The sequence below is a fragment of the Poeciliopsis prolifica genome, unplaced genomic scaffold, assembly GCF_027474105.1.
Source record: "Poeciliopsis prolifica strain line A6 unplaced genomic scaffold, Auburn_PproV2 SCAFFOLD225, whole genome shotgun sequence".
Classification (NCBI taxonomy): Eukaryota; Metazoa; Chordata; class Actinopteri; order Cyprinodontiformes; family Poeciliidae; genus Poeciliopsis; species Poeciliopsis prolifica.
This window is the reverse complement of record NW_026562600.1, coordinates 77907-100334: the sequence shown is the minus strand read 5'-3', so window position 1 is coordinate 100334 and position 22428 is coordinate 77907. Positions and strand designations below refer to the sequence as shown.

General features: G+C 50.3%; 3 protein-coding genes across 5 annotated transcripts; 2 read left to right on the top strand and 1 right to left on the bottom strand.

Annotated features, from left to right (window-relative positions):
- Positions 1-2567: 2567 nt before the first annotated feature.
- Positions 2568-7971, bottom strand: LOC129357058 (dynein regulatory complex subunit 4-like). The gene is made up of 11 exons (XM_055026582.1): positions 7616-7971; positions 7375-7476; positions 6486-6683; positions 6188-6394; positions 6064-6118; positions 5794-5999; positions 4691-4858; positions 4536-4622; positions 4251-4460; positions 3024-3089; positions 2568-2948 (listed from the first exon to the last, which is right to left on the bottom strand). Exons 1-11 carry the CDS (start codon positions 7616-7618, stop codon positions 2790-2792), a joined length of 1461 nt encoding a protein of 486 aa, XP_054882557.1. The 5' UTR covers positions 7619-7971; the 3' UTR covers positions 2568-2789.
- Positions 7972-8372: 401 nt separating this feature from the next.
- LOC129357057 (BTB/POZ domain-containing protein 3-like) lies at positions 8373-12663 on the top strand. Of its 3 annotated transcripts, XM_055026580.1 has the most exons (4): positions 8373-8896; positions 10112-10202; positions 10477-10595; positions 10664-12663. In XM_055026580.1, exons 1-4 carry the CDS (start codon positions 8745-8747, stop codon positions 11694-11696), a joined length of 1395 nt encoding a protein of 464 aa, XP_054882555.1. In that variant the 5' UTR covers positions 8373-8744; the 3' UTR covers positions 11697-12663. The 3 variants fall into 3 exon arrangements, with proteins under 3 accessions (XP_054882555.1, XP_054882554.1, XP_054882556.1); XM_055026579.1 differs by having other exon boundaries at positions 10377-12663; XM_055026581.1 differs by lacking the exon at positions 8373-8896 and having other exon boundaries at positions 10115-10293; positions 10377-12663.
- A 670-nt stretch (positions 12664-13333) lies between these two features.
- Positions 13334-22176, top strand: LOC129357055 (3-ketoacyl-CoA thiolase, peroxisomal-like). Its single transcript, XM_055026577.1, is given in 14 exon segments — positions 13334-13597; positions 14040-14133; positions 14202-14259; positions 14343-14422; positions 14633-14675; positions 14790-14885; positions 15135-15215; positions 15329-15519; positions 15583-15762; positions 15835-15890; positions 21372-21384; positions 21387-21449; positions 21452-21515; positions 21589-22176. Coding segments are annotated over 14 exon segments (1245 nt in total). The 5' UTR covers positions 13334-13447; the 3' UTR covers positions 21665-22176.
- Positions 22177-22428: the final 252 nt, after the last annotated feature.

The following is a 22428-nucleotide window of genomic DNA, read 5'->3' as shown; positions in this document are numbered from 1 at the left end:
TATAAAAATCTGCAGCCGATTATCGGATCACATTCCCACCAGAATCCGATGTCGGTGGAATTTCTGGAAATCCGGTCCGGTTCATCTCTGAGCCGATCGGTCCAGTTAGGAGATAAAAACCAGGAATCCTGCAGACGAGTCTGGAAAAAACAGAAAAAGGCAGCGTTTTTTTTTTTTCGCTGTGGAAACAGGAACCAGAGGTGTAAAAAGTGTGGCCGGGGCCATTTGTGACCCGCTGGACTGTGTTTTGGGGCCGTCCTGAACAACTGGGAAATGTTTGATTAGGATGAAATTATTTATTAAGTTCTTAAAATGATCTTCCAGAAATCAGATCAACCTGCTAACCTCCACTCTGAATCTGATCTGATTTAATCTTGTGGATTAAACAGCTGCTCTTACTGCTGGAAACAGATTTCTAGAAAATGAGTCGATTTATTTCAGTTTAGCTTGAAAGAACCGGATGCCGGCTGACACAGTCGCCCGAACCCTGGCAGGAAGTGAGATCAGCTGGCAGGAAGTGAGATCAGCTGGCAGGAAATGAGATCAGCTGGCAGGGAAGTGAGATCAGCTGGCAGGAAATTAAATCAGCTGGCAGGAAGTGAGATCAGCTGGCAGGAAGTGAGATCAGCTGGCAGGAAATGAGATCAGCTGGCAGGAAGTGAGATCAGCTGGCAGGAAGTGAGATCAGCTGGCAGGAAATGAGATCAGCTGGCAGGAAGTGAGGCGGAGCGCCGAAAGCCTCCGGCCAGCAGGTCGGATCGGACCGACCTGCGCATCCATCTCTCTTCCCAGAACTCTGTTGTTGATCATTAGCAGATGTTTAATGTACTGCGGAGCAGAAAGCTGACGTCGTTGTTCCTCCCTACATCCAGCAGGTGGCGCATGTGGCTACAATCTATGGCCACAGGCTCAGCCTCTAAAACGTGTGTCCAACTGAAGGCCCGGGGGCCAAATACGGCCCGTCGTAGCTTTTTATGTGGCCCTCTTCAGTCTAGAGTCTAGACTAAACACTAAGTGTAATTAAATATTATATTATCAATCCTATCAATGCAGTTTTTATCTGTTTACTACCAATTTGTATCAATCAGTCCGTCCAGTTTCTTGAGAATTTAGTTGATGTTTGATTATAGTCCATGATTTATACAGCGAGTAAATAAACAGTTGCATTTATAATTAGTTCCTGAAAGGACTGAAAAGATCTTCAATAATATTATGTAATTTTAAGAATTCATTGAATTCAGTTTGTGAAGAGGTTTTATCAACACATTCTGGCACAACCGGCCCTTTAAGAGCCTTCATGATCTTGATTTGGCCCAAAATGAAAATGAGTTTGACACACCCGAAGGAAACAAACACACACAGTACAACACTTTGATTCCATTGGCTGAGAGGTTGCTAGACGACTGTGCCAAATGGCATTTTTGTAAGCAAGCAGAGACGAAGTGTGAGCGCGACAAATTCAGAGGAAAAGCTTTACAAGTTTTGAGAAGAAAGAAATTCTACTTTCAAAATGAACTGAACATGTGTACTCTTGAGTTATGGCAGGAACAGATCCCCATATATGATCATTTTCACACATTTTTAGACATTTGCCTCATCTGGCTCCTTCTGCTGCAGAATTATGACGCATGTCTCACGGCGATGATGTAAAAGTTGGATAAAATGCGACATGATCGATCGGGCTGCAGACGCTCTGAAAACCGTCGGATACGATTCAGTTCCACGTCTGGAAGTGGGGCGAATCAGAACCTGTTGAGACTGATGTGGGTCGCATCCGGTTGCTCATTAAAGGTCAAAGGTCCTCCCCACTATTCCTACCATTCTGTCTCTGGAGCTTTCCCAAATAAAATTCCTCAAAGTTTAGAAATTTGAAAAATTTTCCAAAAATGACGTCAATAAGGAGCTCAGGATTTCTGAGGAAACAGGACTGACCCCTGCTGACCTTTGCTGTCCTCTGTTGACCCCTGCTGTCCTGTGCTGTCCTGTGCTGATCTTTATCAATCTGTAGCCATAAAACCAGCAGCTGATGGCAGTTTCAGGCTCCTGATCCGTCAGATGGTTCTGGACGGGCTGCTGCTGCACAGGAAGTGATGTCATCAGAGAAGCACTTCCTGTTTCTTCTGATTGATTCACTGATGATCAACACAAATATTCTGAAAAGTCCAAATCAAGACGTGGCACAGAACTTTTTTCGGTCAACCTTCTTTGACACAGGAAGAATCTCCTGCAGATTCCCAAAACTTTTGGTTTGGATAAATTTGGGATGAGGATGTGACGGAATATTTTCAGAAAAAAACGGGATTTCTTTCCGTTTCCCAGCTGTGATCTGGTCCTCCTCCAGACGGGTCGCTCTGGAACGTGATTTCCGGTCCGGTCCGGTTCGGTCCGGTGCGGTCCGGTTCGGTGCGGTCCGGTCCATCATGGGTTCAAGAGTCCGGAGATCAGTCGGACCTTCAGGAACCAAATAAAACCTCAGGAACATTCAGCTGACCCAGATTCTCAGGCCAAGAACCAAACTTCAGACATGGTTCTGGTTCTGGTTCTGGCTGTAAATCCTCCTCCTTTGGTTTGTACTGGTGACCCGCTGTGGCCGAGCTGCTGCTCATGTGTTGCTTTCTTTTTCTCAAATATCACTAACAATAAAGGAGATGTTGAATGTCAGAAATTCTGGTTCCGGATGTTTTTACAGTTGGACCAGGAAGCAGAGGCGTTTCCAACCAAACTCATTTTAATTTAATAACAACGCCACTGCTTTTCATGTCAAACTGAATAAAAACTGAAATGTCGCTTTATTTGGGGACGTCCTTCTGGGGCCGGTTTGGTTGGGCTTTCAGATCCGGCCGGACTTCCTCCAGAACCTTCTGGGTGGCTCTGAAGGGAAACTGGAACGGCAAGATGCCGGCGGCCTCCAGGTCGCCCTTCAGACTGCACAGCAGCTGTTCATACTCCTGCAGGACGGAGAAGCGGGACGTCAGAGACACGCGGGACATCAGAAACAAGCGGGAGGCTGCAGGTAGACTGACCTGGGCGCCCTGGTCCAGGTCCAGCTGCAGAGCCTCCATGGCGGTCCGTTTGGACTCCAGAATCTCCTGGAAACAGGTTTCAGACTCAGATAATCCCAGGAGAACCGGGATTCTCCTTCACTTCCTGAAAGCTGCTGGTTAGCATCAGAACCTGGAATTAGGCCATTCTGCTAGCTTATGTAGCAACATGCTAACTAGCTTCTAGCTACCTTAGCTTAAGGTTTTACTCTATGTTTTCTACTGAGGAGTTTCTCAACTATTATGAACCTGGTAGCGACTCTGATGTCATCAGTTCAGTTGTTGCTAAGCTAACAAACACTCTGTGATGTCATCAGCTCAGTTGCTAAGCTAACAAACACTCTGTGATGTCATTGGCTCAGTTGCTAAGCTAACAAACACTGTGATGTCATCAGCTCAGTTGCTAAGCTAACAAACACTGATGTCATCAGCTCAGTTGCTAAGCTAACAAACACTCTGCAATGCCATCAGTTCGGTTGCTAAGCTACCAAACACTGTGATGTCATCGGTTCAGTTGCTAAGCTAACAAACACTCTGTGATGTCAGCGGCTGAGTTGTTGCTAAGCTAACAAACACTCTGTGATGTCATCAGTTCAGTTGTTGCTAAGCTAACAAACACTCTGTGATGTCATCAGTTCAGTTGCTAAGCTAACAAACACTCTGATGATGTCATTAGTTCAGTTGCTAAGCTAACAAACACTCTGTGATGTCATCGGCTGAGTTGCTAAGCTAACAAACACTCTGTGATGTCATCGGCTGAGTTGTTGCTAAGCTAACAAACACTGTGATGTCATCGGCTGAGTTGTTGCTAAGCTAACAAACACTCTGTGATGTCATCGGCTCAGTTGTTGCTAAGCTAACGAACTCCTGCTGCTGTGCCTCCAACATTCCAGAGAAACCAGAATGATGAGTTCAGTGAGGAGGATGAAGATTTCTCTTCTGCCAGACCTTCTCCTCTCCTGCAGGGCGGATTCTAACTTTGAGTTCACAGGAAGCTGAAGAAGCCTGCTGCAGACAGGAAGTACTGAGAGTAGAAATACTTCAACATGGTTTTGCTCCAGTGAAAGTCAAATCTCATACAGCTGACTGAACAACCGTCTGGTTTCCTTCAGGATGAATCAGCTGCTCCTGAGTTAAACTCCTCCTGGTGTTTAACTGCCGGTCAGAAGTTCTGGTGCTGCCCAGCGGAGCGGCCCTCCGGCCTCTTACCTGCAGCTTGTAGGCGGCGCTGCTGCGCGCCGTGGGCTCCACGCTGCAGACGGACAGCGCGGCGCTCAGCTGCGCCTCCTTCTTCTCCAGAGTCTGGCTCAGCGCCTCCAGCTTCCTCTGCAGCAGGATCTTCTTAAGGCCGCTCCTCTGCTGGACGTCCAGGATGCTCTGCGTCTGCCTCCTCAGCAGCTCGTCACGCTCCTGCTGCACCTGCGGGGAACACCTGGAGGGGTCGGCAGGGAGGAGCAGAGAGCGAGGAGTGTGAGGAGGGAGGGAGAGGTTTACCTTCTGGAAGGCCTGCAGCAGCAGCTCGTGTTCCACCGTCAGGTCTCTGAGCTCCTGATCAACCAGCTTCTGCTGAGCTCGGTACTCCTGCTCACACACCATCATCGTCACCATCGGCGCTGAGCAGCTTCCAGGTGTTGGCTCCGCCCCCTTACCTCCATCCTCTGCTTGGAGTGCTGGTGCTCCTGTAGCCGTCTGTGCAGCTCCGGCAGCTTCTGCTGGACCTCCTGCAGCGTCGTCTTCAGATGCTGGTTCTCCTGCTCAGCTGCTGAGATCTTCTTCTCCCACCGCAGCTTCTGGTTCTGCAGCTTCTTCAGCTCGCCCTGGAGCAGAGAGGGAGGGCTCAGGGGACCCAGTGGGATAAACTCCAGAGGATCCAGTGGGATCTACTCCAGAGGATCCAGTGGGATCTACTCCAGAGGATCCAGTGGGATTACTCCAGAGGATCCAGTGGGATCTACTCCAGAGGGATCTACTCCAGAGGATCCAGTGGGATCTACTCCAGACAATCCAGTGGGATCTACTCCAGAGGATCCAGAGGGATCTACTCCAGAGGGGATCTACTACTCCAGAGGATCCAGTGGAATCTACTCCAGACAATCCAGTGGGATCTACTCCAGAGGATCCAGTGGGATCTACTCCAGACAATCCAGTGGGATCTACTCCAGAGGATCCAGTGGGATCTACTCCAGAGGATCCAGTGGGATCTACTCCAGAGGATCCAGTGGGATTTACTCCAGAGGGATCTACTCCAGAGGATCCAGTGGGATCTACTCCAGACAATCCAGTGGGATCTACTCCAGAGGATCCAGAGGGATCTACTCCAGACAATCCAGTGGGATCTACTCCAGAGGATCCAGAGGGATCTACTCCAGACAATCCAGTGGGATCTACTCCAGAGGATCCAGTGGGATCTACTCCAGAGGATCCAGTGGGATCTACTCCAGACAATCCAGTGGGATCTACTCCAGACAATCCAGTGGGATCTACTCCAGAGGATCCAGGGGATCTACTCCAGACAATCCAGTGGGATCTACTCCAGAGGATCCAGTGGGATCTACTCCAGAGGATCCAGTGGGATTTACTCCAGAGGATCTACTCCAGAGGATCCAGTGGGATCTACTCCAGACAATCCAGTGGGATCTACTCCAGAGGATCCAGAGGGATCTACTCCAGTGGACCCAGTGGGATCTACTTGGGTAGATCCCAGAGGGACCAACTAAAGACACCAGAGGCAGCACTACGATGGTTCATCTACCTTCCAGGTGTGCTGCTCGTAGTGCTTTGTGTCCAGGAATTCCTCAAACGTCCCTTCTGTCCGTTCTCTCCTGTTGTCGTGTTCCTTGTTCAGGGACACCAGGTGACATTTCTTGAAGGTGTCGATCTCCGTCAGAGCGTTCATCAGCTTCCTCTGGAACATCTCTGCCAGGGACCGTATGGTGACCAGCTTCTGCACCTCCAGCACTGAACAGGAACGATGAGGAAGACCAGGAAGGAAACCCGGGAGGAAGCACCGAGCTGCACTCACCTTGCATCCGGCGCTCAAACTCTCCGCCGAGCCTCATCAGCTCCCTCTGGTGGTTCTGGGGAGGAAGAGCAGGCATGAGACGGAAGCCAAAGCTTGAAGCCGGAGCAGAGGATCGTCTTCTCACCAGCTTCAGCATCTTGATGGAGGCGTGCTCCTGGAGCCTCTTCTCTCTGTTGTCCATTTGCAGATCCCGGAGCTGCCGGCGCAGATCCAGCTCCACGTCCGTGCTCTGCTTCTGCTGCAGTGAGCGGCACGTCACGGCGTCCGTCTTCACCTCAGAGACGGCGTTGTGCTGCTCGGACAGGACGTGCTTCATCTTCTGCTTGTAGACCTGAAAACCCGACAGAGTCAGGATCGGACCGGGAGAACCGCAGGACCGGAAGAACCGCAGGACCACCTCGCAGGGTCAGTGGAGGACTCACAGTCATCTCCTCTCTGTGTTGCTCGTCGACCTCTGACCTCTCTGCAGTGGTATTCCTCAGCTGGATCTCGGACTCCTCCAGGTTCTTCTTGATCGTCTCCCAAACGATCTTGGTCTTGTCCCGCTCCAGCTGGAAGAGGCTCTTTTCCTTCCGCACCGTGTCCAGCTCCTCCTGGATCCGGAGGGCGAAATCCCACAACTGCAACACATTGCAGACAATCAGGGCGGGATTAACCAGGAAACTGCAAAGGAATTAATCTGGTTTTAATCTGGTGTTGAATGACCCCGGATTAAAACCAGTCAAACTGACCCAGTTCATTCAAATCGACCCGGATATAAATGGAAAATTAAGAAAGTTACTTTAGGTTTGGGCCTTCAGCCAATCAGCACTAAGGACAGCGAATGGCGTTCATGGATTGGCTGCTTTGCAAATCCCAGCCAATAGCGTGTCAGATGTCATCAGGGTTTGAACCAGAAAACGATCAGATTTTCATCAAATCGTCTGGAGTGGCGCCTGCAGACGAACCATGAACCAGCCAGAGTCCAAAAGCTCAACTATTATCTGACTTCAGTGGAAACTCATTTCAAACGTGTCTGAATTCAGGAAAACGTGTAGAAATGTACTTTGAATAATGAGACTGCTGCTGTAGAGGATAAAGATGAGCGCTGCATCCCTGGCGCTCATTCATTTAACAAAACTACGCTTCAAATTCCCCACAGGAAGATTCAGCCTGTTCTGGAGTTCTACCCAAATTAAGCTTTAAAATGTTAGCTCCTGCAGGTCCTCCACCATCTAACAGTCGCATGTTTGTTCTGCCGGTTTGCACGGTTCCATCAGGTCCAAACTCTGAACACCAGCTAGCCTTGTTAGCATCAGCAGGAAGTGCTACCTGATCCTTGGACATGTCCTGTATGGGCGCAGAGTCCAGCAGCATGAAGGGGTTCACCTTCCCGCCTTTCCCTTTTTTGCCCTTTTTGCCTTTCTTTGGAGGCTGAAGAAGGAAAACACAATTTGAGCTGCTGATGCTAAGCTAACATGCTAACGAGACATAATTCAGAATCTAACAGTTAATAAATTGATCTCATATTGCTGAACATGTAGTTTCCAGTAAAGTGTGAACATTTTCTCACCATTGTGGCTCACTGATCCGCTTCTCCCAGCAGAAGAAAATATAAAAGTTTAACTGTTGAAACAAACCAGAATGTGCTGCCATAGCAACGGGACAAAGAAATGTAAAACATGCAGCATTTGCTGCACAGTCTCTGAAATGCAACCGAAACATATTTAGAAAAATGTCTTTGAGATAGTCTTACAGTTTTGTAGTGAATATATATTTGGTTCTGTGGATTTAATTGTTTTCCCATAATTATCTTATAATTATGGCTTTTATTTTGTGTTATTCTGTGGTTGACAGCATCATCTCTACTGTCATCTGTTGGGGCAGCAGCATCAGAACCAGGGATTTAAAGAACGCTGGTTCTGTTCTGGTTCTGGTTCTGTTCTGGTTCTGATTCTGTTCTGGTTCTTGTTCTGGTTCTGATTCTGTTCTGGTTCTGTTGTGGTTCTGGTTCTGATTCTGTTCTGGTTCTGGTTCTGTTTGGGGGACGACACAAAGGGGGATTCTTTAAACGTTGACTAATGAGACCAGAGGCTTCTTCAGATTCACTGTGATACAGACTGATGCAGAAGACCTTTCCTGCCAACAGCCATCAGCATCGACAGTAACTTTTGAAGAATCTGAATTAATGAGATACAACAACATTTAATTTCCCTTTGGGTTCAATAAAGTATGTTTGAATCAGAACCTTGAGTTTGGATTTATGTTTTAAGCGGCACAACTGGAGCCTGCAGTGCGCCGTTTTCCAGTAGGGGGCAGTAAAGCGCCCATAGCGCCAGTAAAGAAGAGCTGGTCTGTGATTGGTTAGAGTTGATACGGTATAAACAAAAGCTGAGCCCAAACTGCTCAAGTACACTTGGCTGCTTATGGAGGTTTTAGGGGTCAAAGGTTAAAGGTTACGGAATATTGCTCCTTCGGGGAACCTCTGCCTCGCTGCTTTAGCTCCGGTTTCCGCAGTTCACGTCATGTTTCAGGCTCCGTTGCTGGGAGGCTAATGTGGCTAAAGCTAGCTCAGAGCTAAAGTCCGGTAGCTTTTAAATGAAGTTCGGTTCGGTTCGGGAACTGACCCAAGTCTAAAGAGCGGTTGAGTTCGGCCCCTGGAGCCGCCATGAGCCGTTCCCCGGTGTGACTGAAGGGGGAGGATGGCAGCAGAGCTGTTCCCCGCCAAGAAGCTGGTGTCTCCGGCCTCAAGCAGCAGCAGCTCCGCCGCTTCGCTCCAGCAGCAGAACCTGAGCAACAACAACCCGGCGCCGGGCTGCAGCTGGCAGGGCCTGTTCCCCACCATCCGGGAGAGGTGAGTGGGTACCGGGGTACCGGCGCTCCCCGGGGTACCGGCGCTCCCCGGGGTACCGGCGCTCCCCGGGGTACCGGCGCTCCCCGGGGTACCGGCGCTCCCCGGGGTACCGGCGCTCCCCGGGGTACCGGCGCTCCCCGGGGTACCGGCGCTCCCCGGGGTACCGGCGCTCCCCGGGGTACCGGCGCTCCCCGGGGTACCGGCTCCCGGTCAGAAAGTCATCAAAATTTAGTCTAGTTTTTATGAAACTTTCAAATTTAATAAATTAAAAGTCAGAAAACAAATAAATGGTATAATAACTGAATGCAGAGAAAGTTTTATTCATTGTTATGAAATGTTTTTCATTGCTGGTTCCGTCCAGACTAATTGAAGTTATTGCAATAATAATAATAATGTTGTTTTGAGACCATTTTCCATAATCCAAGAACACAATAAACTTTGAACTCTAATAAACATTTAATTCTGGAACCAGAAGACTTTTTGAATATCCAAAAGAATTAAATAAAATTAAAAGTCTCTGTAAACAAAACTGAAACCAAATCACAACAAAACATTTATCATCCAGTTTTTGCCAGAAAAGGAAAAATAATAAATCCTGCTGGTAGAAACTATTCAGTTTGTTTCAGTTTATCCCAGTGATTGCTGCTGTAGCTACGGACGAATTTCTCTACCGGAAGATGAAATAAGAATATTTGTGGAAATCTGTGATGAATGGTTATGACTCATATGAAGAGTTTCCTCTCAGCTGGAAATTCACATTTTATCATTTGAAAATCAAAAAAAGTTAAGCTGGAGTTGAAATTTCAGACTTGTTTAGTAATTAACATAAATAAATATGAATGACACTCCATTATTTACACAAGCAGATTTTTACCGTAAAATGTGCAGAAATGTGAGGCGACATTTTGACTTCATTAATCTCAGGTCTGGAATCTGCTGCTTGTTTTCACCTGAAATTAACATTTTCTTTAAATTTTAGATTTTTATTTTATCCTGATCCAAAAATAATAAACACAGGGATGTTTCTTCCGAACCAGCCGACCAGCCGGGGTAAAGGCGTCTGGAGCTGCAGCTTTATGAACTTTAACTGAATTTAGGTGTAATTCAAGTAAAATAAAAACCTTAAACTAAGTGCAGTTAAAAAGTAGAAATGATTATCGAGAAACTGTGTTTCTGTCATTTCTGTGAAGTTTTGGTTCATATTTCTGTCTGTAGGAATTCAGTCATGTTCAACAACGAGATGATGGCGGACGTTCACTTCGTGGTCGGACCGCCGGGCGCCACTCAGAGGGTTCCTGGACACAAGGTCGAGTCCCGACAGCTTCTAGGGCGAGATCTCTAGAGATAGATGTATAGAAACAGATCTGCTGCAGAGCTGCTCATATTTAATGTTTAGGGTATTAAAGCTTCTTCACTGCCTTCGTGACTTTAAACCAGAATTATTATTATTAGTATTATTATTATTATTATTCTATTACAGCCGTTTCCTGCAGGGGGCGACTCGTTGCGTCTAAAGTCTTTTAGAAACCAGGTTCTGTTGGCTTCTGACCCGGTTCCGGTTCTGCTGTTCCTCTCGGCAGTACGTTCTGGCCGTGGGCAGCTCCGTGTTCCATGCCATGTTTTACGGCGAGCTGGCCGAGGACACGGAGGAGATCCGGATCCCGGACGTGGAGCCGCCGTCCTTCCTGGCCATGCTGAAGTGGGTCGGACTATCCGTTCGGACCTCAGAACCAGAACCGGTCTGCTAACCCGGCCTCTCCTCCACAGGTACATCTACTGTGATGAGATCGACCTGTGCGCCGACACGGTGCTCGCCACCCTCTACGCCGCCAAAAAGTACATCGTGCCTCACCTGGCGCGGGCCTGCGTCAACTTCCTGGAAACGAGCCTGAGCGCCAAGAACGCCTGCGTGCTTCTGTCGCAGAGCTGCCTGTTCGAGGAGCCGGACCTGACGCAGCGCTGCTGGGAGGTCATCGACGCGCAGGCCGAGCTGGCGCTGCGCTCCGAGGGCTTCTGCGACATCGACGCGCAGACGCTGGAGAGCATCCTGCGACGGGAGACGCTCAACGCCAAGGAGATGGTCGTGTTCGAGGCGGCGCTGAGCTGGGCGGAGGCCGAGTGCCAGCGCCGCGACTTGCCACCCTCCATCGACAACAAGCGGCTGGTGCTGGGCAAGGCCATCTACCTGATCCGCATCCCCGCCATGGCGCTGGAGGACTTCGCCAACGGCGCGGCGCAGTCCGGCGTGCTGACGCTCAACGAGACCAACGACATCTTCCTGTGGTTCACGGCGTCCCGCAAGCCGGAGCTGCTGTTCTGCACCAAGCCGCGGAAGGGGCTGGCGCCGCAGCGCTGCCACCGCTTCCAGTCCTGCGCTTACCGCAGCAACCAGTGGCGCTACCGCGGCCGCTGCGACAGCATCCAGTTCGCCGTGGACCGCCGCGTCTTCATCGCCGGCTTCGGCCTGTACGGCTCCAGCTGCGGCTCGGCCGAGTACAGCGCCAAGATGGAGCTGAAGCGGCAGGGAGTGCCCATGGCGCAGCGCGTCATCAAGTTCTTCTCCGACGGCTCCAGCAGCACCTTCCCGGTCTGGTTCGACTACCCGGTCCAGATCGAGCCCGACACCTTCTACACGGCCAGCGTGGTTCTGGACGGCAACGAGCTCAGCTACTTTGGCCAGGAGGGCATGACGGAGGTCCAGAGCGGCAAGGTCACCTTCCAGTTCCAGTGCTCCTCCGACAGCACCAACGGGACCGGGGTCCAGGGCGGCCAGATCCCAGAACTCATCTTCTACGCCTGAGCCGGGTCGCCGCGGGAAGCCGGGGGACTACTTCCAGCGGCGGATGAATACACTAACGGTCTGAGTGACAAAACGGAGCCAAACTTTGCTCCATATTTTCATTTGTTTGTGCCGCAATTATTTTAAACGTTATGAAAGTTTCAGAGGTCATGAAAGGTCAAGCAGACCCTCTTCTGGGTGCTTTGAGACGTCGTTGACCTCTGACCTCTGGACTCTTGATTATCTTCTAATGGCAGCACAGATAAAGTTTTGCTGACACCAGTTCATTTATAGATTATTGATTATTAATCTCTGAAGGCGGTTCCGGTCTGAAGTAAGGTCGGGAAATGAAGCAGAACCCGACCGGATCTCTGCGTCGGACCTCCCAGTGCCTTAATGACGTGTAGATCCGGGTCTGCTGAGCCGGGTCAGAACCGTTTTCAGGTTCAGATCTGTGTTGATCCGCGGGTCGTTTCAGTCGGTTTCGACCCGTCGTGTAGAAGAAAATGGTTCTGATCTGCTGGGTTCTGGTTCACCTCCAGAACCAGAACTGATCCACTTCCTGCTCTCAGAGGAGCAGTTCCTGTTGGGATCGGGTCAGAACCTCAGCTAGATCGACCAGACCACTGGGACCCGGTCGTGGTTCTGATGGTGCTGCTGCTCCTCAGTTTGTTGCCTTAGTGAAGCTGCTGAGTGGCGCAGTTCCTGCTGCAGCCTGAAGGTGGCAGTGTTTGCTGTTACCTGGAGCTGGAGCTTCCCCTTTCTGAGGTTCTGGATGAGGTTCTGCCATCGTTTGGACCTGAAGCTCATTGCTTTTTCTTCATTTAATCACCTAGAAACGGGTTGAACCCGGTTCACACGTTCCTTTAGTTTTGTCTGTTTTCCTGTTTTGTGTTTCCTGTTTCCTGTTTTCTGCCTCCATCCTGGATGAAACTCGGTGGCCTTATCTAACTCATGTAGTGATGAAATAAAAAGTTTAAAAAGTTTATTTTTGCTGCGTTTTACCTGAAGAAAATGTTGCAGAAATAAACTGGAGACATGAAGAATTCAGCAAACGTTCTGGTTCTAGTTCTGGTCCTGCGGTGAACGGGTCCAGCAGTTGGGTCTGTGAAGGTTCTGGAGGATCCAGAAAGCTTGTTCTGGATCTGGATCTGGAGGGAACCAGGAGATTCCTGCGGATCTGACAAGCTGTTGCAGGAAACTGAAGCCAGTCGGATCAGAGGAGACGCCAAAGTTCTGCCAGATGTTCTGACCGTACAGAACCGGTTTCTGTGGACCAACATCTGCTTCACTTACCTGGAACTGTGGAGGAAAGTAACTAGGTACTTAGTTCAGGTGTAATGAGATACATGTTACCTGTATTTACAGGGAAAAATCTGAGTGAATCATTTTGTTACATTTCATGGGATGAAAACTGCAGGAAACCCTGGAGACCTTTAAATTACACAAAAATGCTACTAAACTAAAAACGGTTTGAAATTAATATGTTTTGTTAAAACAACTTTCTGCTCATAAACTAAAACATAGTAAAAGTTTAACAAGGTAAGTTTTTATTTGAGTTACATTTTGCACTGGTAACATTACGAGTTTTTAAGTATTTTGTTTTTCAAAGTAACTTAGATTATTTCTCAAGCTGCAGATTCTCCTTCCGGGCCACAAGGCGGCGCGCTGCAGTGAAACGGCTCATCTCAGAAGAAGACAGTCAGTCCAAAGGCTGATCCGCCTGTTGGATTCGGAACTTTGTGAGAGTCCTGTTGGACCGAAGCAGCGCCATGAACCGGCTGAAGCTCATCTCCGGACACCTGAGTCCCGGCCTCCGGAGCTCCGACTGCGGCTGCGCGGCGCCCAGCCCCGGGGACGAGGTGGTGGTGGTCCACGGCCGGAGGACCGCGATCGGAAAGGCCAAAAAAGGAAGTTTTAAGGTTCGTACGGTCCGAGAAAACAGCAGAACCCGAACAATACCGGACTTGACCGAGTTAAGCCGATGTTCCAACCTGTCGCCGCAAGCCCCGCCCCCTGCCGGTAGACTCCGCCCACTGAGTGGAAGTGGGATGTTGCGTAGATTTATTAAAGTCAAACTGATTTTATAGAAAGAGACTGAAGATGAGATATAAATATTTGAAGGCTATTGGAAATAAAATCTATCATTATGATGAAAGTTTTCTGATTAATCGCTAACTAGCAGGTTAAAGTTGATCCACTGGGATAATTGGGACTAATCCCAGTCAGGTCCTGATTTTCTTTGGAAGCAGACTGGGATTGAATGTTCCGGTTTAAATCTGAAACAGATTCATTCACTGGTTTGAACCGGGACTGGTTCAGAGGCCCGGAGGGGCCACATGCTAACAAACCGGCTTCCTGCAGGACACCACGCCGGACGAGCTGCTGAGCGCCGTGATGACGGCCGTCCTGGAGGACGTGGGACTGTCCCCGGAGCAGCTGGGGGACGTCTGTGTGGGTGAGTGTAATACCCAGCCTGGCCTGAAGGGGCACCATCGTCCTGCTAACGAGGCTATCTGTCTGCAGGAAACGTTCTGCAGCCTGGAGCCGGAGCACTGATGGCCCGAGTGGCTCACTTCCTGAGGTTAGGATCAAGGGTCAGAGGTCAGGTGTAGAGGCCTTTAAAGGGGCGGGGCCTGGAGGTTCTAACAGCTGTTCTGCTTGCAGCGGTTTTCCAGAGAAGGTTCCGGTTTACACAGTGAACAGGCAATGTTCCTCTGGCCTGCAGGCGCTGCTCAACATCGCAGGTAACGCCTGACCCCTAACCCTCACCCGGCCTGACCCCTAACCCTCACCCAGCCTGAACCCTAACCCTCACCGGCCTGACCCCTAACCCTCACCCGGCCTGACCCCTAACCCTCACCCGGCCTGACCCCTAACCCTCACCCGGCCTGACTGCTTCCAGCTGGTTCCTCCGGGCCGCCGGCCCAGTCTGACCCGGTTGTTCTGTTTCTCAGGGTCCATCCGGAGCGGATCCATCCAGCTGGGCCTGGCCTGCGGGTGAGTTCCTGAAGTTTCCTTCTCTTCCCGTCAGCCGTTCAAAGTTCTCCAGACGTTCAGAGACCCGTTCACTTCGTCATCCCGACCTCTGACCTCTGGTCTGCTGCGTTTCAGAGTGGAGATGTCGCTCCGATCCATGGGGGATCCAGGAGATCTGAGCTCCGGACTGTCGGCCAACGCCAAGGCGAGGGACTGCCTGATCCCCATGGGGTGAGAGGAGGCGAGGCAGAGCCGATCGATCGATCGAGCAATAATCAATACGACCAACGGGAGGAATTACGGCTTCAGAATCATGAAGTTGATCCATCAGCAGAAAAACTCTCAGCATGAACGTCCTTCACTAAATCACTGAAGATCAGGATATTTACTGATATCCTCCTTTATTGATTGATGTTGCAACATTTTCCAATCAGCCTGATTGGCTCCGGAATCGATCCTCCATGTTTTCTGTCTCCTCAGCGTGACGTCGGAGAACGTCGCTGAGCGCTTCGCCGTCTCCCGGCAGCAGCAGGACGCCTTCGCTCTCGACTCGCACATCAAGTTTGTTTCGTTTTTTAGCTCTGGAGCATTTTGTTTTTCCTGTGGTTCTCCCAGTGTTCCCAGTTGCTCCAGGTCTGGTCTTGAGGGCCGGTGCTGACCGTGTGTCCCCGCAGGGCGGCCCGGGCCCGGGACTCGGGGCAGTTCGACCAGGAGATCGTTCCCGTCTCCGTCACGGTCCGGGACGAGTCGGGCCGGGAGCGGCGGTTGGAGGTCCGGAGGGACGAGGGAATCCGGGCCGGAACGACCCTGGAGGACCTGGCCCGGCTTCGACCCGCCTTCAAACCCGACGGAACCACTACGGCAGGTCAGAACCGCCCTCCCTGCAGCACCGTCTCCCGCCGGCGCCGCTGACTCCGCTCTGTTCCAGGAAACTCCAGCCAGGTGAGCGACGGAGCGGCAGCGGTTCTGCTGGGCCGCCGGGCCGCCGTGGAGGAACTGGGTCTGCCGGTTCTGGGCGTGCTGCGGGGAAGTGCCGTGGTGGGCGTCCCGCCGGACCTGATGGGCGTCGGCCCAGCGCTGGCCATCCCGGCCGCGCTGCGGCAAGCAGGTGAGGCGACCGGAACCTTCTGGATCAGAACCAACCCGACGGAACCAACATAACCTCCATTTTCCTCATCAGGACTGAAAGTGAGCGACATCGACATCTTCGAGATCAACGAGGCGTTCGCCAGCCAGGTGTGGGTTTGTGTCAACTGTCTCCAGGTGTGTGTGTGTGTCAACTGTCTCCAGGTGTGTGTGTGTTAACTGTCTCCAGGTGTGTGTGTGTTAACTGTCTCCAGGTGTGTGTGTGTGTGTGTTAACTGTCTCCAGGTGTGTGTGTGTGTCAACTGTCTCCAGTGTGTGTGTGTGTTAACTGTCCAGGTGTGTGTGTGTTAACTGTCTCCAGGTGTGTGTGTGTTAACTGTCTCCAGGTGTGTGTGTGTCAACTGTCTCCAGGTGTGTGTGTGTGTGTGTGTGTGTGTTAACTGTCTCCAGGTGTGTGTGTGTAACTGTCTCCAGGTGTGTGTGTGTTAACTGTCTCCAGGTGTGTGTGTGTCAACTGTCTCCAGTGTGTGTGTGTGTGTGTGTTAACTGTCTCCAGGTGTGTGTGTGTGTTAACTGTCTCCAGGTGTGTGTGTGTTAACTGTCTCCAGGTGTGTGTGTGTGTGTCAACTGTCTCCAGGTGTGTGTGTGTTAACTGTCTCCAGGTGTGTGTGTGTTAACTGTCTCCAGTGTGTGTGTGTTAACTGTCTCCAGGTGTGTGTGTGTTAACTGTCTCCAGGTGTGTGTGTGTGTGTCAACTGTCTCCAGGTGTGTGTGTTAACTGTCTCCAGGTGCGTGTGTGTTAACTGTCTCCAGGTGTGTGTGTGTGTCAACTGTCTCCAGGTGTGTGTGTGTTAACTGTCTCCAGGTGTGTGTGTGTTAACTGTCTCCAGGTGTGTGTGTGTGTCAACTGTCTCCAGGTGTGTGTGTGTTAACTGTCTCCAGGTGTGTGTGGTGTGTCAACTGTCTCCAGGTGTATGTGTTAACTGTCTCCAGGTGCGTGTGTGTTAACTGTCTCCAGGTGTGTGTGTGTGTCAACTGTCTCCAGGTGTGTGTGTGTTAACTGTCTCCAGGTGTGTGTGTGTGTTAACTGTCTCCAGGTGTGTGTGTGTTAACTGTCTCCAGGTGTGTGTGTGTTAACTGTCTCCAGGTGTGTGTGTGTGTGTGTGTGTCAACTGTCTCCAGGTGTGTGTGTGTTAACTGTCTCCAGGTGTGTGTGTGTTAACTGTCTCCAGTGTGTGTGTGTGTGTTAACTGTCTCCAGGTGTGTGTGTGTGTCAACTGTCTCCAGGTGTGTGTGTGTGTGTTAACTGTCTCCAGGTGTGTGTGTGTCAACTGTCTCCAGGTGTGTGTGTGTGTCAACTGTCTCCAGGTGTGTGTGTGTGTGTGTTAACTGTCTCCAGGTGTGTGTGAACTGTCTCCAGGTGTGTGTGTGTTAACTGTCTCCAGGTGTGTGTGTGTGTCAACTGTCTCCAGGTGTGTGTGTTAACTGTCTCCAGGTGCGTGTGTGTTAACTGTCTCCAGGTGTGTGTGTGTTAACTGTCTCCAGGTGTGTGTGTGTTAACTGTCTCCAGGTGTGTGTGTGTGTGTCAACTGTCTCCAGGTGTGTGTGTGTTAACTGTCTCCAGGTGCGTGTGTGTTAACTGTCTCCAGGTGTGTGTGTGTGTGTGTCAACTGTCTCCAGGTGTGTGTGTGTTAACTGTCTCCAGGTGTGTGTGTGTGTGTGTTAACTGTCTCCAGGTGTGTGTGTGTCAACTGTCTCCAGGTGTGTGTGTTAACTGTCTCCAGGTGTGTGTGTGTGTGTTAACTGTCTCCAGGTGTATGTGTGTTAACTGTCTCCAGGTGTGTGTGTGTTAACTGTCTCCAGGTGTGTGTGTGTGTCAACTGTCTCCAGGTGTGTGTGTGTTAACTGTCTCCAGGTGTGTGTGTGTGTTAACTGTCTCCAGGTGTGTGTGTGTTAACTGTCTCCAGGTGTGTGTGTTAACTGTCTCCAGGTGTGTGTGTGTGTGTGTGTGTCAACTGTCTCCAGTGTGTGTGTGTTAACTGTCTCCAGGTGCGTGTGTGTTAACTGTCTCCAGGTGTGTGTGTGTGTTAACTGTCTCCAGGTGTGTGTGTGTGTCAACTGTCTCCAGGTGTGTGTGTGTGTGTTAACTGTCTCCAGGTGTGTGTGTGTGTCAACTGTCTCCAGGTGTGTGTGTGTCAACTGTCTCCAGTGTGTGTGTGTGTGTGTTAACTGTCTACAGGTGTGTGAACTGTCTCCAGGTGTGTGTGTGTTAACTGTCTCCAGGTGTGTGTGTGTGTGTCAACTGTCTCCAGGTGTGTGTGTGTTAACTGTCTCCAGGTGCGTGTGTGTTAACTGTCTCCAGGTGTGTGTGTGTTAACTGTCTCCAGGGTGTGTGTGTTAACTGTCTCCAGGTGTGTGTGTGTGTTAACTGTCTCCAGGTGTGTGTGTGTGTGTTAACTGTCTCCAGGTGTGTGTGTGTTAACTGTCTCCAGGTGTGTGTGTGTGTGTGTGTTAACTGTCTCCAGGTGTGTGTGTGTGTGTTAACTGTCTCCAGGTGTGTGTGTGTTAACTGTCTCCAGGTGTGTGTGTGTGTCAACTGTCTCCAGGTGTGTTGTGTGTGTGTTAACTGTCTCCAGGTGTGTGTGTGTGTGTTAACTGTCTCCAGGTGTGTGTGTGTTAACTGTCTCCAGGTGTGTGTGTGTTAACTGTCTCCAGGTGTGTGTGTGTGTGTCAACTGTCTCCAGGTGTGTGTGTTAACTGTCTCCAGGTGCGTGTGTGTTAACTGTCTCCAGGTGTGTGTGTGTTAACTGTCTCCAGGTGTGTGTGTGTGTGTCAACTGTCTCCAGGTGTGTGTGTGTCAACTGTCTCCAGGTGTGTGTGTGTTAACTGTCTCCAGGTGTGTGTGTGTGTGTCAACTGTCTCCAGGTGTGTGTGTGTTAACTGTCTCCAGGTGTGTGTGTGTGTGTGTTAACTGTCTCCAGGTGTGTGTGTGTCAACTGTCTCCAGTGTGTGTGTGTTAACTGTCTCCAGGTGTGTGTGTGTTAACTGTCTCCAGGTGTGTGTGTGTGTGTCAACTGTCTCCAGGTGTATGTGTTAACTGTCTCCAGGTGCGTGTGTGTTAACTGTCTCCAGGTGTGTGGTGTGTCAACTGTCTCCAGGTGTGTGTGTGTTAACTGTCTCCAGGTGTGTGTGTGTGTTAACTGTCTCCAGTGTGTGTGTGTTAACTGTCTCCAGGTGTGTGTGTGTCAACTGTCTCCAGGTGTGTGTGTGTGTGTGTCAACTGTCTCCAGGTGTGTGTGTGTTAACTGTCTCCAGGTGCGTGTGTGTCAACTGTCTCCAGGTGTGTTAACTGTCTCCAGGTGTGTGTGTGTGTCAACTGTCTCCAGGTGGTGTGTGTGTGTGTTAACTGTCTCCAGGTGTGTGTGTCAACTGTCTCCAGGTGTGTGTGTGTCAACTGTCTCCAGGTGTGTGTGTGTGTGTTAACTGTCTCCAGGTGTGTGTGTGTTAACTGTCTCCAGGTGTGTGTGTGTTAACTGTCTCCAGGTGTGTGTGTGTGTCAACTGTCTCCAGGTGTGTGTGTGTTAACTGTCTCCAGGTGTGTGTGTTAACTGTCTCCAGGTGTGTGTGTGTGTTAACTGTCTCCAGGTGTGTGTGTGTGTGTGTTAACTGTCTCCAGGTGTGTGTGTGTTAACTGTCTCCAGGTGTGTGTGTGTTAACTGTCTCCAGGTGTGTGTGTGTCAACTGTCTCCAGGTGTGTGTGTGTTAACTGTCTCCAGGTGCGTGTGTGTTAACTGTCTCCAGGTGTGTGTGTGTTAACTGTCTCCAGGTGTGTGTGTGTTAACTGTCTCCAGGTGTGTGTGTGTGTCAACTGTCTCCAGGTGTGTGTGTGTTAACTGTCTCCAGGTGTGTGTGTATTAACTGTCTCCAGGTGTGTGTGTGTGTCAACTGTCTCCAGGTGTGTGTGTGAACTGTCTCCAGGTGTGTGTGTGTGTGTGTTAACTGTCTCCAGGTGCGTGTGTGTCAACTGTCTCCAGTGTGTGTGTTAACTGTCTCCAGGTGTGTGTGTGTGTCAACTGTCTCCAGGTGTATGTGTGTTAACTGTCTCCAGGTGCGTGTGTGTTAACTGTCTCCAGGTGTGTGTGTGTGTCAACTGTCTCCAGGTGTGTGTGTGTGTGTTAACTGTCTCCAGGTGTGTGTGTGTGTTAACTGTCTCCAGGTGTGTGTGTGTTGTTAACTGTCTCCAGGTGTGTGTGTTAACTGTCTCCAGGTGTGTGTGTGTGTGTGTCAACTGTCTCCAGGTGTGTGTGTGTTAACTGTCTCCAGGTGTGTGTGTGTTAACTGTCTCCAGGTGTGTGTGTGTGTGTGTCAACTGTCTCCAGGTGTGTGTGTGTTAACTGTCTCCAGTGTGTGTGTGTGTTAACTGTCTCCAGGTGCGTGTGTGTCAACTGTCTCCAGGTGTGTGTGTGTGTTAACTGTCTCCAGGTGTGTGTGTGTGTGTCAACGTCTCCAGGTGTATGTGTGTTAACTGTCTCCAGGTGCGTGTGTGTTAACTGTCTCCAGGTGTGTGTGTGTGTCAACTGTCTCGTGTGTGTGTGTGTGTGTTAACTGTCTCCAGGTGTGTGTGTGTGTTAACTGTCTCCAGGTGTGTGTGTGTTAACTGTCTCCAGGTGGTGTGTGTGTGTGTCAACTGTCTCCAGGTGTGTGTGTGTTAACTGTCTCCAGGTGCGTGTGTGTTAACTGTCTCCAGGTGTGTGTGTGTTAACTGTCTCCAGGTGTGTGTGTGTGTCAACTGTCTCCAGGTGTGTGTGTGTGTGTGTTAACTGTCTCCAGGTGTGTGTGTCAACTGTCTCCAGGTGTGTGTGTGTGTGTGTTAACTGTCTCCAGGTGTGTGTGTGTCAACTGTCTCCAGGTGTGTGTGTGTGTGTCAACTGTCTCCAGGTGCGTGTGTGTCAACTGTCTCCAGGTGTGTGTGTGTTAACTGTCTCCAGGTGTGTGTGTGTCAACTGTCTCCAGGTGTGTGTGTGTCAACTGTCTCCAGGTGTGTGTGTGTGTGTGTGTTAACTGTCTCCAGGTGTGTGTGTGTTAACTGTCTCCAGGTGTGTGTGTGTCAACTGTCTCCAGGTGTGTGTGTGTTAACTGTCTCCAGGTGTGTGTGTGTGTTAACTGTCTCCAGGTGTGTGTGTCAACTGTCTCCAGGTGTGTGTGTTAACTGTCTCCAGGTGTGTGTGTGTCAACTGTCTCCAGGTGTGTGTGTGTCAACTGTCTCCAGGTGTGTGTGTGTGTTAACTGTCTCCAGGTGTGTGTGTGTTAACTGTCTCCAGGTGTGTGTGTGTAACTGTCTCCAGGTGTGTGTGTGTGTGTTAACTGTCTCCAGTGTGTGTGTGTGTTAACTGTCTCCAGGTGTGTGTGTGTTAACTGTCTCCAGGTGTGTGTGTTAACTGTCTCCAGGTGGTGTGTGTGTCAACTGTCTCCAGGTGTGTGTGTTAACTGTCTCCAGGGTGTGTGTGTTAACTGTCTCCAGGTGTGTGTGTGTGTCAACTGTCTCCAGGTGTGTGTGTTAACTGTCTCCAGGTGTGTGTGTGTGTGTCAACTGTCTCCAGGTGTGTGTGTGTTAACTGTCTCTCTCTCCAGGCCGTGTTCTGCGTTCACGTCTTGGTCTTCCTCCAGAGAAGGTGAATCCTCTAGGGGGCGCCATCGCTCTGGGTCACCCTCTGGCTGCACCGGCACCCGGCAGGTTGTGACGCTGCTGAATGAACTGCGGCGCCGAGGCAGGAGGTGGGTCCGGTTCAGTCGCAGCAGCGGAACCTGGTCGGGCCGGGTTCTGACCCGGTTCCGCTCTCTCTGTCAGGGCTTTCGGAGTCGTCTCCATGTGCATCGGGACCGGGATGGGAGCCGCCGCCGTGTTCGAGTTTCCCGGGCCGTAGCGACCGATTCATATGGGTCCGACAGCTTCGACCCGGAACATCAGGAAAGTTTCCAGTGATTCCAGTTTAATCGGCCCAATTCCTGAAAACTGATTTCAGTTTCTGTCCCACCTTTAACGTCTGACCGGCTGCTGATCTCAGCTGATAACCAGACCCAAACAGTTCTGGTCAGAACGGCCTGAGGAGGACGAGTTCCCACCAGGTGATTTTTCCTCCAGGCTGATTCAACTGGATCTTCAAATGTTTAATTTTTTAAAAGCAAAAAAGATTTAATAGTAACACATTAACATGTATCAGAACCGAGCCAATCAAAAATCACCAGGCTGATTTCTCCATATTTTCATGCAGATCCCCTTAAAGGGCCGGTTCAGGCAAAATGTGTAAATAAAATCACCCAATAACAAACTGATAAAATATTGACAACTATTTCTGTGTTCATTTCTTGGAATGAAATTGTTGCATCATTTTCTACTGATGATGTAACAAAGATAAAAATGGATCTGATCAATTAACCGCTGTGATCTGAAGGTTGCTTGTTTCCTCAGAGGGCCTCATGAAACGTTTTGCCGGGCCAGATTTGGCCCCCGAGCCTCGAATTTGACACACAAGCTCCTGAACGTTCCTCATGTTCAGCTGGGCCGGCCCAAATGGTTCTGGTCAGAACCCGTCCTAGCAGAAGTCCAGTGTCTGCTGGTTAAATCCAACCAATCAGCTCCTGCTGCTGACGTCAGAATATTTAATCATTTCCTCAATAAAGGCTTCTC